The sequence below is a fragment of the Pleurodeles waltl genome, chromosome 4_2, assembly GCF_031143425.1.
Source record: "Pleurodeles waltl isolate 20211129_DDA chromosome 4_2, aPleWal1.hap1.20221129, whole genome shotgun sequence".
In the NCBI taxonomy this organism is placed as follows: domain Eukaryota; kingdom Metazoa; phylum Chordata; class Amphibia; order Caudata; family Salamandridae; genus Pleurodeles; species Pleurodeles waltl.
This window is the reverse complement of record NC_090443.1, coordinates 553,875,673-553,895,953: the sequence shown is the minus strand read 5'-3', so window position 1 is coordinate 553,895,953 and position 20,281 is coordinate 553,875,673. Positions and strand designations below refer to the sequence as shown.

Below are 20,281 nucleotides of genomic sequence, written 5' to 3'. Positions count from 1 at the left end.
TGTTTTTTAACTTTTGCTGGTGGTTGAGCAGAGTCTAATTCCTCTTGAAAAGCCATCTTTCTTTTAGTTTTTAAAGAAGGTGCAGTAATAATTCTGCCAGTCTCTTTATGTATATGGATTCCAGATTGTCTTTCATCCCTAACCTCCAATATTGTCTCAATCTCAGTGTCCTCATCAGAAGGCTTGTAAGATTCTTGCATCGGCTTCGAGATTTGTTTAAGTCTGCTCAAAAGTCCTTGGTCCTCTGTGTATGAGACTTTTTTTGGTTCCGAAGTTTGAATCTTTTTCGGTCCCGAAAAAAATGAAGTCGGCTGTTTCAGCTCCGAAGCCGGGCGTCAAATCTTCGACTCCGAGCAGTGAGGACGCTTACTGGAGTCCAAAGTGGAACTTTTAACCAACTTGCTCGACTCCAAAGTGGACGTAGGAGTGGCCTTTGTTGGCGCCGAACTCGAAGGTCAGTCGACAACAGCCTTTTTTCGAGCCGAACAATGGCCTTCCAGCAGTGGTGTACCCAAGGCCTTCAGTATTTTTTCATATATGGGCTTAGGGGCAGACGTACTCCCAGGCTGGCCAGCAGTGATAGGCCTATCTTCTTCCGATTCCTGCTCAGACTCGGTATCTCGGATGGAGACTGCTGTCTGCGCCTGTTCTTCTTCCATGAGGTTGAGATGTTCTGTACTTCTCCATTTCTAATCTTCGGGCTCTGCGATCTCTTAAGGTCTTCTTGGATCGAAACGATCGACAGGCCTCGCAATCTTCTTCTCGGTGGTCCAGAGAAAGGCACAAATTACAAACCAGATTTTGGTCTGTATATGGGAACTTTACGTGGCACCGAGGGCAGAATCAAAAAGGAGTCCGATCCTTCAGGCTTCCACACGGTAGGCCTGAACAGGCCCGAGTCGGGCGCAAGCGCCCAAAAGGGCGAAATCTAGATGCCGACGATACTATTGGTTCGATGCTGGCTGGAAAACACGATCGAAACAATATCGACGATTAAATAGGTTTTCTGATTCAAAATCTCAGAGCGAGAGGAAACATGTCCGAACGCAACAGCGGAAAGAAAACAATCGCATTGGAGTCGATGCCCATGCGCACTGTAACCAAGAGGAGGAGTCACGCGATCCTGTCACTCCAAAAAGACTTCTTCGAACAAAAATAACTTGAAACACTCCGAGCCCAACACTAGATGTCGGAAGAGCTATGCATAGCATGTGAATCTGCAGCACTACATGCCTCGAACAGATGTACACTGGGTAACTGACATTTTACATATGTATGTGTGTGTGTGTGTGTGTAACGTCATAGTTGGGTGAGTTTGTCATTGACAACATTAATGTTTTGAACTAAAAAAAAAAAAACACAGAAATTCACCAGTTATGGTTAACAAAGCTAACTATAACTTGTGCCCCCGCCATGCCATTTTGACCTCACATATGACATCACTCATTACATGTTCTGTGATATGATTTATGACATCAGTGATAGCTCAGTGACGTCTTAGATAACATCACTGATTACAGTCCAAAGAGTGTGTTAGGTTGTTTGATAGCTTACATAGTGGCGGGTAAGTACCATAATCATTTTCTACCTAATTCTGTACAGCTGTTTCCAGCTAATCACTATAGGTGTTTACAAACCGCAAGTGCTCCTAATGCACCATAGGTTTGTAATATGTCATAAATCTTTGTATTGAAGAGTAACTCTGTGTGCAGGGGACCGGGAGGGCTCCCCACTTAAAGTAGTCGACCCTGAGGTGGGCTCCCAAGGGCCTCTGGAGGCCATGCAGCCCCCTCCCCTTTATGGACACAGCCCCCGGGGTGAGCTCCTCCGGCATAGGATTATTAAATGAGGCACACCTGACATTTTTGTTTCCAGTCCTGTGGGATTGCTGCATTTTTTCTTCCATTTTCTTTTCCTTTTTGGCCTTAGGGATTCCCTCTGGAAAACCCCCCACTCCTTCTACCAGGCCTAGGGTGTCAGGATATCCCTACCCTGACCCCTTGTATTATTTTTGTTTCTAACTTCAAGACAGGAGACTAAGTCCTTGAGTTCTGTAATGGCTTCCAGCATAATTTTTTTCTCATGTTCCTGGCAGCCAATTAGAGCGCAGCCACAGTCTGCCTCCTAGGGGAGCAAGATGGCCCAAGGGAAATAATGCTCCCTTGACCAATTAGAAAGCTCTATTTTTAAATTGCCGCTCACTCCCACTGACCCAACAGTCCAGATATACAATTATTTTTCAACCATAATTTCTCAAAAACTACTGAATGGATTTACACCAAATCACTAAGAGCTCAATCTGTGGGCCAATATCTAGCTTTCTGACGAATTTGGTGCAATTACATTAAGAAGTGTTTGTTCTACCCCTGCCTGAAGAAGTCGATGGAAAATGCATTGGGAGCCCTCTTTTTTTCTCTGCCCACGTTAGGCGGATCACCCGAAACTCTCCATTCACAAACTACCCAAAAAGTAGCATCTTTTTGGAACGTTTCATGGAGACTTCCCAAACTGTGCCAAAGTTATTAGCAACATAAAAAAATGATTTTCCTATGGAACAGTAGACCTAACTATAACTACATTGTGGCGACCGCCACTAGGTAAAATTAATTAATATATATGTATAGAGCGAGAGAGATAGCTACATATATATGTTAAATACCTGTTTAGTCACATTTCACTGTGATAAGCACACATGGTTCCCAGAATGTGAGATTGCTCTGTTGCTTCTTACACCTGAGAGAGTAAAGTTGCATTTAAGGAATTGGGTTTTTGGCGTAAACTCTTCTCAAGCAACAACCACAGTACTTATCAGGGTGAACCACAAAAGTCAGTAAATCAACATGTGCTTAAGTCTTGATAGCTTGCCACAGAAACAGTCAGGCTTAGCTTAGAGGCACTATGGTAAGTGTTTATGCAACATACAAACAAAACAAAAATATAGTGAAAACGCAACACAATAAAAATCCCAAAGCAATGTAAAAATATAGAGTAAAAGTTAATAAATGGCACCAACCACAGGAATATAGCCACGTAAGTCCAGGGCAAAAACAAAAATGATGGCCCACCATGGAGGCACACGGTTCTAAATCACAAGATAGATTGGGCCCAGTCTCAGTTTACCTTCGGACATGAAAATATCAAAGAAATGTTCCTGAGATGGTACAGTTCAGCGGAGCAAGGCAGCCGGCGGTGTCTGAGGAGGAGACGTTTTCACCGGGGATCCACTGATGAAGTCACAATGAAGATTTCCAAGTTTGAACTTTGTCAAATTTTGGTAATTGTAACATCTCCAGCAAGATGAACTGCCGGCTGTATCTGTTGAGGGCCCCAAAAGGCTGAAAACCATCAGGGGGCCTGCTGAAAAGGCTTTCCTGCTGCAGAGAAGAATGATTGGGAGTTACCACAAAGTCAGGCAGACGGCGATACACCTTGGGTGGCTTGGCAAGCAGGTAGGTTCAGATCTTCTGTGTGTTCTTGGGACACTTTTTGCTGAAAAATGTTTTAAGTCCCAACTTTTAGGGTTGTTCAGGAGCATCACTTTCCACAACACAACCAAGGGTACAGGACTGGATGGGCACTACTTTGGGGATCAGGACTCTTCAGCAGTGCATGGTTCAAGGTCTCTGGAGCTTGTTGTGTCGCTGTAGGCCAGCAAACTATCTCCTGGAGTCACTGTGATAATCCTGGGTTCAGGCAACAAGGCACACCTCAAGAAGCAGGTCAGTCCTCTGATAGCAAGGCAGTCCTCTGAGGAGCAAAGCAGGTCTTCTAGGCTACTCCACATCTGGTTCGGGAAGTTCTTTCCTTCCTCTGCCCAGACTCCAAGGGATCTAGGGTGACAACAGACTAGTCTCAAGTTTCTTTGTGAGTGTGCTGGAGGCAGCCCTTTAAAAGTTAAGTGGGGTAGGAAAAAGCTCCACCACACCCCAACCATCCTGCCCTCCCCTTGGTCTCAATGACTGGGAGGAATACACAAAGGCCAACTGTTTAAAGTCATGGGACCCAGGCTGCCAGTACCAAATGGTAAGGGAACAAAAATGCCAACTTTCTAAAAGTGATATTTTCAGATTTGTGACGTAAAATCCGACTTTACCATTGTAGGGGATTTTCAATTACAATTTCACAGTGCTGAAACACGAATGTACTGAAATACAAATTTGGGGATTTTTCACTACCAGGGTATGTAAAACTTGAAAACACATGCCCTACGTTTTAAACACAATGCACCCTGCCCTATGGTCTGTTTAGGACCTGTCTTAGGGGTGACATAGGAGTTAACAGGGGATGTTAAGGTCTTGCAAAAGGTTTATGTTTTCAGGTCGAATTGGCAGTTTAAAACTGCACACATATTCCAGTGGCAGGGCTGAGACATTTAATAAAGGGCTACTCATCTGTGGCACAGTAAGTGCTGCAGGCACAGAAGAAGCAGTTAACTTACAGTCCCTGAGTATGGGTTGGACCTCAGGTAGATCCGCGTCCCTAATTATCTATATATTTTTTTTTACCTTTAAAAACTCCAAAACTACTAAACGGAGTTGGGCCAGATAACAAAAAAAGATCTTTCTGAACCAAGATCTAGCTTTCTTCTAAATTTGGTGTAAATCCATTCAGCGGTTTGGGCTGTAGTCGTGTTCAAATTCTTGGACCTTTCATAGGTGAAAAGTGCCACTTGATTGAAAATTCCATTAAAACATATGCTCCAAACAGAGGAAGACTTTCATGGAATTTTCAATCAAGTGCCACACTTCACCTATCAAAGGTCCAAGAATTTGAAGAACTTCTTGAACAACCAACACACCAGACAATGCAACAGTGATGCCTGCAAAGGGTTTAAATTGTGACAATTTTAATAATATAATTAAAGGAGCAGCCATCACCCATCCTCGTAAAGGAACTGAAATTAAACTTCAAGTCAGTGCCACTTGTGATTCCAAGATTGTGATTTATTTGTTGAAATGTCCTTTTGGCTTAGTCTATGTAGATAAAACTCAAGGCAAGATTAAGATGAGAATTACTGAACACAAGAGCAACATACGCACTAAGAATGAAAAATCTGCTGTAGCAAGGCATTATGTCATCCATGGATACAGCAATTGTCAACTAAGATTCACTGTGTTAGAGACTGTTCAAACAAAAGAAGGGATTGATCTTTAAAAGAGGTTACTGCAGAAAAATTTATTGGATGAAAAGTATTGTCACTCTTGTACACCGAGGACTGAATGATCGATTGGAGTTCAGCTGCTTCTTATAATACCATGTAATTGAGGTTTATATCATGTATCAATGATTTCTAATGTTTCTTTTCTTTTCTCCTTACTTTTTTATCTAACTTTCTATGGTTAGTTTATAATCTAGATTTAGGGCCGGGTATAATGAAAGATTTTTATCAGTTACGAAGAAACCCAGAGCCCCGCGCCCTGTATGATCTTCTCAAGGTGCAGTGGTTCATATGCAGTCTTTGGTTTGGGTTGCGATGGGACTGTTTACCGCACTAACATGGCGCCAATACTCCTTCATGGAGTTCAGCCTTACCTTAGTCCTATTTTAATTTTGACCCTCCATCTGACATCATGGCAACGGCTGTAGACGCTGTCTTAAAGATGTACTAGTACGGATTATTACCACAATGATCGTACACTTTTTTTAAAGATGAGTATGGTGTGCAACACATCCTATGACATCGGGCGTAAGGTAGCTGGTAGCTAGTTCCTGAGGGATCATAGTGATACGAGCACTTGCAATGGATTGTGATTTACTGGCGGGTGACTGTATTTTCTGTATATTTCACCACACGGTTTTGAGCATGGTGAACACCTTAGCATGATGAATGGCATCTTGTACATTCATCATCATCAGCTCGATTATTCGGTAGGCGAGTATGTTATGCAGTGCTCACTTGGCATGCCTCACCACCGTAACGGTGACCATCGCAGTTGCTTAAAGTGGGTTGGCCGCCGGAATATCGGCATTGGGTATTTTTGGTGATTCTTTTACGCTGGTTTCTTCGTTACTCACTGTAGACTCATGACGTCATCTGATAAACATTTGATATGAAACATTTTTCATTGAGATACCCTGGGGACTCCCATTATTGAATATTCACATTGCTTATTTTTTAGATTAATATGTCCCCCAAAGAAGGGCTTCGGCCCCAAATGCATCGGGATTTAATGCGTTTATTTGTTTATTGGATGTACACCTGTTGACTATGAAAGGAGCGTGATGCATGAAGAGAAATGCGGCTCTGAGACTGAATAAATACAGTTAAGTTACCATCATTGGTGAAGTTTATTTCTCCCATCACGAATATCATTGGCACAATGAGATGAACATGAACCTCAGTTTGAGAGGATACAGTAGTCCAAGAGCTTTACCAGTGGGCCACAAGAGACAGTGTTCTGCTGTGCCTCGAACCATAACTATAACCTGTGCAGCCATACATCTTAAGTTGTTGATTGTTGTACAAGCGGTTGTAAAAAATAGTCACAAAAAATAGATAGTGGTTCGAGAACAGACCCAATCCCTGAGACTATCGGGCGTCCAGGAGGAGGAGATCTGCCCTTATGAATCTTTGGGAGACAGTAGAAGTACGGGATACGAGGATCCTCAGTGTCCAGAAATTCTGCTTCTTTCTGTGATATCCAAGTATTGCTGTAGGCTTCCTCTATCATACCTCGGATCTCAATTTGCAAACTAGCTGTAGGATCCTGGTCAATCTGAGCATAGTAAGTGGAGTCGCCTAAAAGGCGAAGACATTCCTGTCTATAGTCCTCTGTGTTCATCACAACAATCGCACCTCCCTTGTCCGCTGGTTTAATGGTAATATTGGTATCAGCTGATAGATCTCGAAGTGCCTCGTTCTCAACCTTAGGTATATTGGTAAATCTATGCTGTCGTTGTATTTTCGTTATGTCAGAAGTGACCGCTTTTTCAAAGGCCAGAACCTCACAGGGCATCGAGGAGGAAGGAGGCATCACCCAACACCCCATGCCTGAGAGCCTTATATTCCAGGCTTCTTCGTCTGGCGCATTCCCTGGCCTCACCCCTGGATAGGGAATCAAAAAGACTTGACAATTTGGGGAAGAAGTTGTTTTCTTCCAACAGTCTAGCGCTGCGGTCCGTGAACATCGCATGCGGTTTGAGCTGCTATTCCCATACTCTCTGGGATACAGTCACGGACGTGCTGCCTAAAGTTCCAGAGGAGGCCCAGACTATCCTTTCCCAAGCCGTAACAGTTGGGAGGGATGCAGCGAAGTTCATGATTCGTTGTGGACTGGATGCGACTGACTCTCTGGGCAGATCGGTTGCATCGACAGTAGCACTGAGAAACCACACCTGGCTGAGAACATCTGTCTTTTCAGGGGATTTCCAGCAATCCTTGATGGACATGCCCTTTGATGGCACACGTCTCTTCGGCGACAAGGCGTACTCGGCGTTTAAGTGCGTTAAGGATTCCTGAGCCACGGCCCGGTTCTAGACCCTAGCAGGCCACCTTGCGCCCCTTTCGTGGCTACGGAAGGGACACCCAACCGCATCCCTTCCCCCCTGGCCATCAAGCCACATATGCTGTACAACCCCTGTGCTGTCGCGGATGCGGGATTCCATGCCCCCGGGGGTCAGAGAGCCAGCTGGTCGCCCAGTTCAACCCCACCCCCTCCTCAGCCTCCAAACCTTTGTAGTCCGCGGGTGCACCAGGAACCAGTTGGCGGCAGGATTCGCCATCACATGCCCCAATGGCAATCCATTAACCTGGACAGGTGGGTCCTCCAAATTGTCCAAAGGGACTACTCTCTCCCCTTGGAGACACCTCCTCCAGCCATGCCACCTTCATACAGTCGAATATCGGAGGATCATATGGCGCTTCTCCACGAGGAATTCCAAGCCCTTTTGGCCAAAGGAGTTATAGAGAGAGTTCTGTTGCCAGAAGTAGGTTGTGGTTACTATTCCCGCTACTTTCTGGTGCCGAAAAAGGACAAAGGTCTTCGTCCTATATTACATCTTCGGTCCCTCAACCTCTTCCTCAAAAAGGAGAAGTTCAAAATGTTGACATTGGCTCAGGTCCTAACTGCCTTGGATCCCGGAGACTGGATGGTAGTGTTGGACTTGCAAGACGCATACTTCCATATTCCCTTCTTGCCGGCCCACAGACATTACCCATGATTTGTGGTAGGTCATGAGCACTTTCCGTTTACTGTGCTCCTCTTTGGCCTTACCAGTGCCCCTCCGGTGTTCACGAAAGTGATGGTAGCGGTGGCAGCTCATCTGCGAAGGTTAGGGGTTCCAGTCTTTCCCTATCTCAATGATTGGCTGTTGAAGGCGAGCTCGCCCCAGACTAAGGCAAACCTTTTGCATTCGCTAGGGTTCAATATCAACGTGCCGAAGTCACACCTGACTCCTTCTCAGATGCTTCCTTTCATCGGAGCTGTTCTTGATACAATGCAGTTTTGGGCATATCCTCCTGAAAAGCGAGTCCAGGATATTCAGGCTATGATACCGATGTTTCAGCCTCTGACCTGGATTTTGGTGAGAATAACTCTGAGGCTGCTGGGCCTCATGGCCTCCTGCATCCTGTTGGTTCAAAATGCCAGGTGGGATATGCGGGCTCTGCAATAGGACCTGAAGTTCCAGTGGGCGCAGCATATGGGTAATCTCTCCGACAAGGTCCAGATCTCTGAAGGAACTGCGAGAGACCTGCAGTGGTGGTTAACGAATCAGGCTCGGGTCAAGGGCAGATCCTTCTCCCTTCCCCAACCAGATCTTACAGTCGTGACAGATGCGTCTCTCCTGGGATGGGGCGGCCACATGGTAGAGGCGAAGATCAGAGGCCTCTGGTCTCCGGCGGAAACCGGGCTCCGTATCAATCATCTGGAGCTATCTCCCTGAGAGTATTGAGTGTGGTGGAGAAGGCAATGGTGGTGGACTATTGTGTGGCGGTGAAAAAGAAAGCTGTGGAGAATGAGGAGGAGAAGTAGGGACAGGTGCTGGTTTCTCCTTTTGTTTTTTAACTTTTGCTGGTGGTTGAGCAGAGTCTAATTCCTCTTGAAAAGCCATCTTTCTTTTAGTTTTTAAAGAAGGTGCAGTAATAATTCTGCCAGTCTCTTTATGTATATGGATTCTAGATTGTCTTTCATCCCTAACCTCCAATATTGTCTCAATCTCAGTGTCCTCATCAGAAGGCTTGTAAGATTCTTGCATCGGCTTCGAGATTTGTTTAAGTCTGCTCAAAAGTCCTTGTTCCTCTGTGTATGAGACTTTTTTTGGTTCCGAAGTTTGAATCTTTTTCGGTCCCGAAAAAAATGAAGTCGGCTGTTTCAGCTCCGAAGCCGGGCGTCAAATCTTCGACTCCGAGCAGTGAGGACGCTTACTGGAGTCCAAAGTGGAACTTTTAACCAACTTGCTCGACTCCAAAGTGGACGTAGGAGTGGCCTTTGTTGGCGCCGAACTCGAAGGTCAGTCGACAACAGCCTTTTTTCAAGCCGAACAATGGCCTTCCGGCAGTGGTGTACCCAAGGCCTTCAGTATTTTTTCATATATGGGCTTAGGGGCAGACGTACTCCCAGGCTGGCCAGCAGTGATAGGCCTATCTTCTTCCGATTTCTGCTCAGACTCGGTATCTCGGATGGAGACTGCTGTCTGCGCCTGTTCTTCTTCCATGAGGTTGAGATGTTCTGTACTTCTCCATTTCTAATCTTCGGGCTCTGCGATCTCTTAAGGTCTTCTTGGATCGAAACGATCGACAGGCCTCGCAATCTTCTTCTCGGTGGTCCAGAGAAAGGCACAAATTACAAACCAGATTTTGGTCTGTATATGGGAACTTTACGTGGCACCGAGGGCAGAATCAAAAAGGAGTCCGATCCTTCAAGCTTCCACACGGTAGGCCTGAACAGGCCCGAGTCGGGCGCAAGCGCCCAAAAGGGCGAAATCTAGATGCCGACGATACTATTGGTTCGATGCTGGCTGGAAAACACGATCGAAACAATATCGACGATTAAATAGGTTTTCTGATTCAAAATCTCAGAGCGAGAGGAAACATGTCCGAACGCAACAGCGGAAAGAAAACAATCGCATTGGAGTCGATGCCCATGCGCACTGTAACCAAGAGGAGGAGTCACGCGATCCTGTCACTCCAAAAAGACTTCTTCGAACAAAAATAACTTGAAACACTCCGAGCCCAACACTAGATGTCGGAAGAGCTATGCATAGCATGTGAATCTGCAGCACTACATGCCTCGAACAGATGTACACTGGGTAACTGACATTTTACATATGTATGTGTGTGTGTGTGTGTGTGTGTGTGTAACGTCATAGTTGGGTGAGTTTGTCATTGACAACATTAATGTTTTGAACTAAAAAAAAAAAAACACAGAAATTCACCAGTTATGGTTAACAAAGCTAACTATAACTTGTGCCCCCGCCATGCCATTTTGACCTCACATATGACATCACTCATTACATGTTCTGTGATATGATTTATGACATCAGTGATAGCTCAGTGACGTCTTAGATAACATCACTGATTACAGTCCAAAGAGTGTGTTAGGTTGTTTGATAGCTTACATAGTGGCGGGTAAATACCATAATCATTTTCTACCTAATTCTGTACAGCTGTTTCCAGCTAATCACTATAGGTGTTTACAAACCGCAAGTGCTCCTAATGCACCATAGGTTTGTAATATGTCATAAATCTTTGTATTGAAGAGTAACTCTGTGTGCAGGGGACCGGGAGGGCTCCCCACTTAAAGTAGTCGACCCTGAGGTGGGCTCCCAAGGGCCTCTGGAGGCCATGCAGCCCCCTCCCCTTTATGGACACAGCCCCCGGGGTGAGCTCCTCCGGCATAGGATTATTAAATGAGGCACACCTGACATTTTTGTTTCCAGTCCTGTGGGATTGCTGCATTTTTTCTTCCATTTTCTTTTCCTTTTTGGCCTTAGGGATTCCCTCTGGAAAACCCCCCACTCCTTCTACCAGGCCTAGGGTGTCAGGATATCCCTACCCTGACCCCTTGTATTATTTTTGTTTCTAACTTCAAGACAGGAGACATAGGGGGTTATTCCAACTTTGGAGGAAGTGGTAATCCGTCCCAAAAGTGACGGTAAAGTGACGGATATACCACCAGCCGTATTACGAGTCCATTATATCCTATGGAACTCGTAATACGGCTGGTGGTAAATCCGTCCCATTTGGGACAGATTACCACCTCCTCCAAAGTTGGAATAACCCCCTAAATCCTTGAGTTCTGTAATGGCTTCCAGCATAATTTTTTTCTCATGTTCCTGGCAGCCAATTAGAGCGCAGCCACAGTCTGCCTCCTAGGGGAGCAAGATGGCCCAAGGGAAATAATGCTCCCTTGACCAATTAGAAAGCTCTATTTTTAAATTGCCGCTCACTCCCACTGACCCAACAGTCCAGATATACAATTATTTTTCAACCATAATTTCTCAAAAACTACTGAATGGATTTACACCAAATCACTAAGAGCTCAATCTGTGGGCCAATATCTAGCTTTCTGACGAATTTGGTGCAATTACATTAAGAAGTGTTTGTTCTACCCCTGCCTGAAGAAGTCGATGGAAAATGCATGGGGAGCCCTCTTTTTTTCTCTGCCCACGTTAGGCGGATCACCCGAAACTCTCCATTCACAAACTACCCAAAAAGTAGCATCTTTTTGGAACGTTTCATGGAGACTTCCCAAACTGTGCCAAAGTTATTAGCAACATAAAAAAATGATTTTCCTATGGAACAGTAGACCTAACTATAACTACATTGTGGCGACCGCCACTAGGTAAAATTAATTAATATATATGTATAGAGCGAGAGAGATAGCTACATATATATGTTAAATACCTGTTCAGTCACATTTCACTGTGATAAGCACACATGGTTCCCAGAATGTGAGATTGCTCTGTTGCTTCTTACACCTGAGAGAGTAAAGTTGCATTTAAGGAATTGGGTTTTTGGCGTAAACTCTTCTCAAGCAACAACCACAGTACTTATCAGGGTGAACCACAAAAGTCAGTAAATCAACATGTGCTTAAGTCTTGATAGCTTGCCACAGAAACAGTCAGGCTTAGCTTAGAGGCACTATGGTAAGTGTTTATGCAACATACAAACAAAACAAAAATATAGTGAAAACGCAACACAATAAAAATCCCAAAGCAATGTAAAAATATAGAGTAAAAGTTAATAAATGGCACCAACCACAGGAATATAGCCACGTAAGTCCAGGGCAAAAACAAAAATGATGGCCCACCATGGAGGCACACGGTTCTAAATCACAAGATAGATTGGGCCCAGTCTCAGTTTACCTTCGGACATGAAAATATCAAAGAAATGTTCCTGAGATGGTACAGTTCAGCGGAGCAAGGCAGCCGGCGGTGTCTGAGGAGGAGACGTTTTCACCAGGGATCCACTGATGAAGTCACAATGAAGATTTCCAAGTTTGAACTTTGTCAAATTTTGGTAATTGTAACATCTCCAGCAAGATGAACTGCCGGCTGTATCTGTTGAGGGCCCCAAAAGGCTGAAAACCATCATGGGGCCTGCTGAAAAGGCTTTCCTGCTGCAGAGAAGAATGATTGGGAGTTACCACAAAGTCAGGCAGACGGCGATACACCTTGGGTGGCTTGGCAAGCAGGTAGGTTCAGATCTTCTGTGTGTTCTTGGGACACTTTTTGCTGAAAAATGTTTTAAGTCCCAACTTTTAGGGTTGTTCAGGAGCATCACTTTCCACAACACAACCAAGGGTACAGGACTGGATGGGCACTACTTTGGGGATCAGGACTCTTCAGCAGTGCATGGTTCAAGGTCTCTGGAGCTTGTTGTGTCGCTGTAGGCCAGCAAACTATCTCCTGGAGTCACTGTGATAATCCTGGGTTCAGGCAACAAGGCACACCTCAAGAAGCAGGTCAGTCCTCTGATAGCAAGGCAGTCCTCTGAGGAGCAAAGCAGGTCTTCTAGGCTACTCCACATCTGGTTCGGGAAGTTCTTTCCTTCCTCTGCCCAGACTCCAAGGGATCTAGGGTGACAACAGACTAGTCTCAAGTTTCTTTGTGAGTGTGCTGGAGGCAGCCCTTTAAAAGTTAAGTGGGGTAGGAAAAAGCTCCACCACACCCCAACCATCCTGCCCTCCCCTTGGTCTCAATGACTGGGAGGAATACACAAAGGCCAACTGTTTAAAGTCATGGGACCCAGGCTGCCAGTACCAAATGGTAAGGGAACAAAAATGCCAACTTTCTATAAGTGATATTTTCAGATTTGTGACGTAAAATCCGACTTTACCATTGTAGGGGATTTTCAATTACAATTTCACAGTGCTGAAAAACGAATGTACTGAAATACAAATTTGGGGATTTTTCACTACCAGGGTATGTAAAACTTGAAAACACATGCCCTACGTTTTAAACACAATGCACCCTGCCCTATGGTCTGTTTAGGACCTGTCTTAGGGGTGACATAGGAGTTAACAGGGGATGTTAAGGTCTTGCAAAAGGTTTATGTTTTCAGGTCGAATTGGCAGTTTAAAACTGCACACATATTCCAGTGGCAGGGCTGAGACATTTAATAAAGGGCTACTCATCTGTGGCACAGTAAGTGCTGCAGGCACAGAAGAAGCAGTTAACTTACAGTCCCTGAGTATGGGTTGGACCTCAGGTAGATCCGCGTCCCTAATTATCTATATATTTTTTTTTACCTTTAAAAACTCCAAAACTACTAAACGGAGTTGGGCCAGATAACAAAAAAAGATCTTTCTGAACCAAGATCTAGCTTTCTTCTAAATTTGGTGTAAATCCATTCAGCGGTTTGGGCTGTAGTCGTGTTCAAATTCTTGGACCTTTCATAGGTGAAAAGTGCCACTTGATTGAAAATTCCATTAAAACATATGCTCCAAACAGAGGAAGACTTTCATGGAATTTTCAATCAAGTGCCACACTTCACCTATCAAAGGTCCAAGAATTTGAAGAACTTCTTGAACAACCAACACACCAGACAATGCAACAGTGATGCCTGCAAAGGGTTTAAATTGTGACAATTTTAATAATATAATTAAAGGAGCAGCCATCACCCATCCTCGTAAAGGAACTGAAATTAAACTTCAAGTCAGTGCCACTTGTGATTCCAAGATTGTGATTTATTTGTTGAAATGTCCTTTTGGCTTAGTCTATGTAGATAAAACTCAAGGCAAGATTAAGATGAGAATTACTGAACACAAGAGCAACATACGCACTAAGAATGAAAAATCTGCTGTAGCAAGGCATTATGTCATCCATGGATACAGCAATTGTCAACTAAGATTCACTGTGTTAGAGACTGTTCAAACAAAAGAAGGGATTGATCTTTAAAAGAGGTTACTGCAGAAAAATTTATTGGATGAAAAGTATTGTCACTCTTGTACACCGAGGACTGAATGATCGATTGGAGTTCAGCTGCTTCTTATAATACCATGTAATTGAGGTTTATATCATGTATCAATGATTTCTAATGTTTCTTTTCTTTTCTCCTTACTTTTTTATCTAACTTTCTATGGTTAGTTTATAATCTAGATTTGGGGCCGGGTATAATGAAAGATTTTTATCAGTTACGAAGAAACCCAGAGCCCCGCGCCCTGTATGATCTTCTCAAGGTGCAGTGGTTCATATGCAGTCTTTGGTTTGGGTTGCGATGGGACTGTTTACCGCACTAACATGGCGCCAATACTCCTTCATGGAGTTCAGCCTTACCTTAGTCCTATTTTAATTTTGACCCTCCATCTGACATCATGGCAACGGCTGTAGACGCTGTCTTAAAGATGTACTAGTACGGATTATTACCACAATGATCGTACACTTTTTTTAAAGATGAGTATGGTGTGCAACACATCCTATGACATCTGGCGTAAGGTAGCTGGTAGCTAGTTCCTGAGGGATCATAGTGATACGAGCACTTGCAATGGATTGTGATTTACTGGCGGGTGACTGTATTTTCTGTATATTTCACCACACGGTTTTGAGCATGGTGAACACCTTAGCATGATGAATGGCATCTTGTACATTGATCATCATCAGCTCGATTATTCGGTAGGCGAGTATGTTATGCAGTGCTCACTTGGCATGCCTCACCACCGTAACGGTGACCATCGCAGTTGCTTAAAGTGGGTTGGCCGCCGGAATATCGGCATTGGGTATTTTTGGTGATTCTTTTACGCTGGTTTCTTCGTTACTCACTGTAGACTCATGACGTCATCTGATAAACATTTGATATGTCACATTTTTCATTGAGATACCCTGGGGACTCCCATTATTGAATATTCACATTGCTTATTTTTTAGATTAATATGTCCCCCAAAGAAGGGCTTCGGCCCCAAATGCATCGGGATTTAATGCGTTTATTTGTTTATTGGATGTACACCTGTTGACTATGAATGGAGCGTGATGCATGAAGAGAAATGCGGTTACCATCATTGGTGAAGTTTATTTCTCCCATCACGAATATCATTGGCACAATGAGATGAACATGAACCTCAGTTTAAGAGGATACAGTAGTCCAAGAGCTTTACCAGTGGGCCACAAGAGACAGTGTTCTGCTGTGCCTCGAAACATAACTATAACCTGTACAGCCATACATCTTACCAGTGTAACACATTTTTAGCTATTGCATGGAGAGACCATTGCAATAATAATCTCTCTCTCTTCCATCCCTTTATGAGATGGAAGGCAGAGAGAGAGAGTGACAGGACCGCAGGGTTAACCTGAAAGCCCCTGTAGTCCTAGTTGGCTCCCAATGTCCAGCGGGACCCGACATTGCTCCCGGAAGCAGGGAGTTGCTTGAAAAAGCAGCTCTTTGCTTGCAAGAGCAATGTTTTCATCTATTTCCCTGCACACTTACTTGTGTGCAGGGAAACAGATGAAAACTCCACTTTCTGCAAGCGTGCAGACAGCTCCCGCTTACAGAAAGCGGAGTTATGTTAGCTTTTGCTTGGTAGGAGCTACCAGCTCCCACCAAGCAAAAGCATACAGCTACCTCCAAGGGTGGGAACCTTGGTAGGTAGCAGGACCCAGCTGTGGTGGGGTGGGGGTCCCCAGGGTCATTCTTGGCACTTAGCCCCAGGAAGGTGATGGTCCTTGGGGCCGTAGCGACACCCTATATTAACTTATTTCAGCCCCAGGGAGGTGGCAGTCCCTGGGGCTGCGGGGGGCGTGTGCTGACAGAGGGCTACCTTTAGTGTCATGGGTTTTGCATGTAGTGCAGTAGTAGTAGTGTACCATATTTCTCAATCCATAGTTGTGACAAGACCTTTCTTGTCACTGGAGTGGAAGTTGCATTTCTTTGCTGTAGACCAGATCGTAGTGCTAACATGCAGAGCACATCTTGTGCGTATGTACGTGGCAAGTGTGATTCATGCGTTGTGTTTATTAGTGAGCCAGAGTAATAGAGGCCTCCAGGTTCCATTTTGAAAGCCCCTGGTTTATTCCTGTGGACGAGTGGTCGAGCAGAGGAATTGAAATAAACACACAGGATGCAGTATATCAGTGGTATTTGCAGTAACATTCCTCAGGAAGAGGGGAAGATGGAAGAGTGAAGATGGTGTCTTGTGCCTCCTGGCACTGAGCACATGTAGGGATGCTTCACCCTGGTGATAAACCTCCCCATGCAGGAATGTCTCGACCCTAAAATAATTGTGTTCTCACAGGTGTCTGACAGAGCAGTTGACAACAGCAGCCAGATGCCATCATTAGTACTACCGTGTGGGTGTCCACGTTATGCAAGGCAATCTTCCATGTTGGTTACCCACGTTATGCAAGGCAGTCTTATCTGTTGGGTGCCCACGTTATGCAAGGCAGTCTTCCATGTTGGATACCCACATTATGCAAGGCAGTCTTCCATGTTGGATACCCACGTTATGCAAGGCAGTCTTCCATGTTGGATACCCACGTTATGCAAGGCAATCTTCCATGTTGGTTACCCACGTTATGCAAGGCAGTCTTATCTGTTGGGTGCCCACGTTATGCAAGGCAGTCTTACATGTTGGTTACCCACGTTATGCAAGGCAATCTTACATGTTGTCTTGAATGGCGAAAAGACATTCGTGTATTTTAGTTCACCATTTTAGCTACTTTAGATCCTTGCTCCTTCTTGAACAGTGGAACAGACCATAGATACGGCATGCCTGTCAGATACTACATTGTATGCTACATTCATTAATAGCATACATTTGGGCTCAGTATATGCTAACTCAGCCTCCATGCCAGGCTCCTAGGTATGCGGTAAAGCACTCATGTGGAATATTTTCAATTTGTTCTGGCTTCGTAATCTCTAGCGCTTTGCAAAGAATGCACGCAGCTGTTGGTTACAAATCCCAGAGTAGGCTGGTGAGTGGAAACGTCCCAGATATATATACCTCTTTCGTGTACGTGAAATACCTGCAGCTGAGCTGTAGAGGAGTGAATTGAATATGAGGATGGCATGCACTGAAAGACTTGGACGCATGATAGATGCTGCTGGTTGCTGGTGCATGCAGGAGCTACACACAGGAATAGGCCACCAACAAAGTTATTCTAGGGGGCGCACGGTCCATATGCAGGCACCATGTACTGGAACGTTGGGTCATGGATAGGATGTTTGGGAAAATCACTGGGCAAAATAGAGTGCGTACCAGAGCAAGGCACACTCATATTCTGTTGGAGAAGGTGTCACATGCTTTACAAAAGTTGAGATCCTGAGAGCCATTCGTCCTGTGCTGTTTGACCACCACCTTCGACGTTCAAGCTGTCCTGAGATAGTCTCGCCCGCACGGTTTAAAGAGGCCATTTACTTTTCCACATATAGATGCATTTCTACTGAAAACGTCTTTACATGGGCTGCCATAGGGATGGCCACATCTGCATTTATTGGAACAAGATTAACGTGTGTTCTTCTGCATGCAGACTTTAGGACAAGCTTTTTAGATGTTAGTGTGACGTCTGGTACCCTCACTTAATTTGGGGTTCTTTAGCTTAGGTTTCTTTCTATCTTGACTTGGTGGATGACCAGCAACTGTTAAGTATTTAAAAGTGCTTCAGGGAACTAGAAAACATGGCGTCTACCGCCATCTAGTGGATTTACTACAGAAGCTTCCTCATAAATGAAGAAGACCGCAGGCTTATTTGCAGCGAAAATAAATAATTATGTGTTATTGAAGAAGTGCGTGTCCTGGAGCCCATTGCCTTCCCTGCTCATCCTTTGCGGCTGCTCTCCTTTTGGGTGCTACAGACACAGGAACCGTTTAGAGGAAACTCAGGCCCATATTTATACTTTTTGACGCTAAACTGCGCTAACGCAGTTTAGCGTCAAAAAGTTTTGCGCCGTCTAACGCCATTCTGAAGCGCCAAGCGGGCGCCGTATTTATGGAATGGCGTTAGACGGCGCAATCAGACCGGCGCTGCCTGGTTTGCGTGGGAAAAAACCACGTAGACCAGACAGCGCCGGCGTAGGGGGAAAATGGCGCATGGGCGTCTTAAAATGGGGCAAGTCAGGTTACGTCGAAAAAATCGTCTTAACCCGACTTGCGCCATTTTTTAACGACGCCCATCCCCCATCAACATGACTCCTATCATTGTAAAGATAGGAGTCATGCCCCCTTGCCCAATGGCCATGCCCAGGGGACTTCTGTCCCCTGGGCATGGTCATTGGGCATAGTGGCATGTAGGGGGGCACAAATAAGGCCCCCCTATGCCACCAAAAAAAAATATAAAAAATAAAAAATTATACTTACCTGAACTTACCTGAATGTCCCTGGGGTGGGTCCCTCCATCCTTGGGGGTCCTCCTGGGGTGGGCAAGGGTGGCAGGAGGGGTCCCTGGGGGCATGGGAGGGCACCTGTGGGCTCATTTTGAGCCCACAGGCCCCTTAACGCCTGCCCTGAGCAGGCGTTAAAAAGTGGCGCAAATGCGCCGTTTTTAGCCACGCCAACTCCCGGGCGTCTCTTTTGCCCGGGAGTATAAATACCACGTAAAGGCCTGGGAGTCAGTTTTTAGACGGGAACGCCTCCCTTGCATATCATTAACGCAAGGAAGGGGTTCACGCTAAAAAATGACGCACATTCCGGGAACTTTGGCGCTATTCGCCTCTAACGCCATAGTATAAATATGGCGTTAGTTGGCGTTAGTTTTGCGTCTAAATTGCGTCAAAAAAAACGACGCAATTTCGGCGCAAACGGAGTATAAATATGGCCCTGAATGTCCATGCATTATATGGTAGTTAAGTGTTGATTGGCTAAAATGATGTGGCAGGTCTGAACACGAGTCACAACAAGCATATGCAGTAGTTGATACGTGATTAATAGAAATACGTGATTTATTTACCCATACAATAATGTAGTTTGGAATGAATAACTGAATAAGTGGTGTCCCCGTTTGTTAGCACCTCGCTTTCATTTTTCTTGTATTTCCGTATTAAACAAATTATATATTTACCGCAACAGTGTGTAATAGATTGTGTCACTGGTTAGTTCTCAAGATAGTAGTAGCTGCCTTTGTCACCTTTACCTAAAACTCCATGTTGGCTTAAGATGTTGATGTTTTAGTTAGCTAATTGGTATAATCTAAGCAAATGGTATCCTTCTTTTTGCCTTTCTGCTGCCTCTTTTAGTCGTTTAATTCCATTGCATTGCAGTCAAGATTAGGATAGAATCATATCAGAAAGGCTAGCTACTTCCTAAACTGTTTTCACATGTGTTTTTTTAAACCAGGAATCCGATTTCTTTGGGGAAAGTTTAGAGTCCGTGACTCTCCCAAAATCCTTGGAAGAATTCTATATATCTTTGATCAAGTCCAAGACACCAGACGAGTGCACCAGCCTAGACCCCGACCCTGCTCCCTCGGCTTTTAAACAACCAGAAGCAACAGAGACGGCTGAAGTCAAAGAAACGAGTGGTAGGTTTAATTAGAAAGGTAAGATGTGATGACTGACTCCAACATTTATTTAGAAAGACCTTTCGCGTTAGCTCTACAACCTGGGTACTAGCTACCATTTCCATTTTTGGAATTGGAGTAGGAGCTGAAAGCTGGTTTAGAATGGGAGTGTCCCAGTTACAGGTAATCTTTATTTGTTCAAATCATGATGTGGATTATTTTACACAGCAGTGCCTATTTATTACTCCTGCTCTTCCGCAACACAGTCTCAAGCTCAGTGTGTAAGATCTGTGAAGGGGATAGTGGCACGGTGCTAATGTCCAGAGGATTTACTGGTAATCTTCACTATTCAGAGCCCCGGTCTTCCTTGCTATAATCCTTACACATTGTTCAAAGGATTATTTTAAGGAAAACC

The 20,281-nt window shown here is 44.7% G+C and overlaps 1 protein-coding gene across 3 annotated transcripts in view; it reads left to right on the top strand.

The window, feature by feature from the left end:
* The window catches only part of TDRD5 (tudor domain containing 5), a 1,060,335-nt gene that overhangs the window by 937,512 nt on the left and 102,542 nt on the right, over positions 1-20,281 (top strand). For 2 of the 3 annotated variants that reach the window (XM_069232097.1, XM_069232096.1), the window contains exon 15: positions 19,704-19,887. In XM_069232097.1, the coding sequence (XP_069088198.1) occupies positions 19,704-19,887 (184 nt within the window). Of the gene's footprint in view, positions 1-19,703; positions 19,906-20,281 lie in introns of all 3 variants that reach the window. The other variant, XM_069232098.1, reaches the window with a different exon arrangement.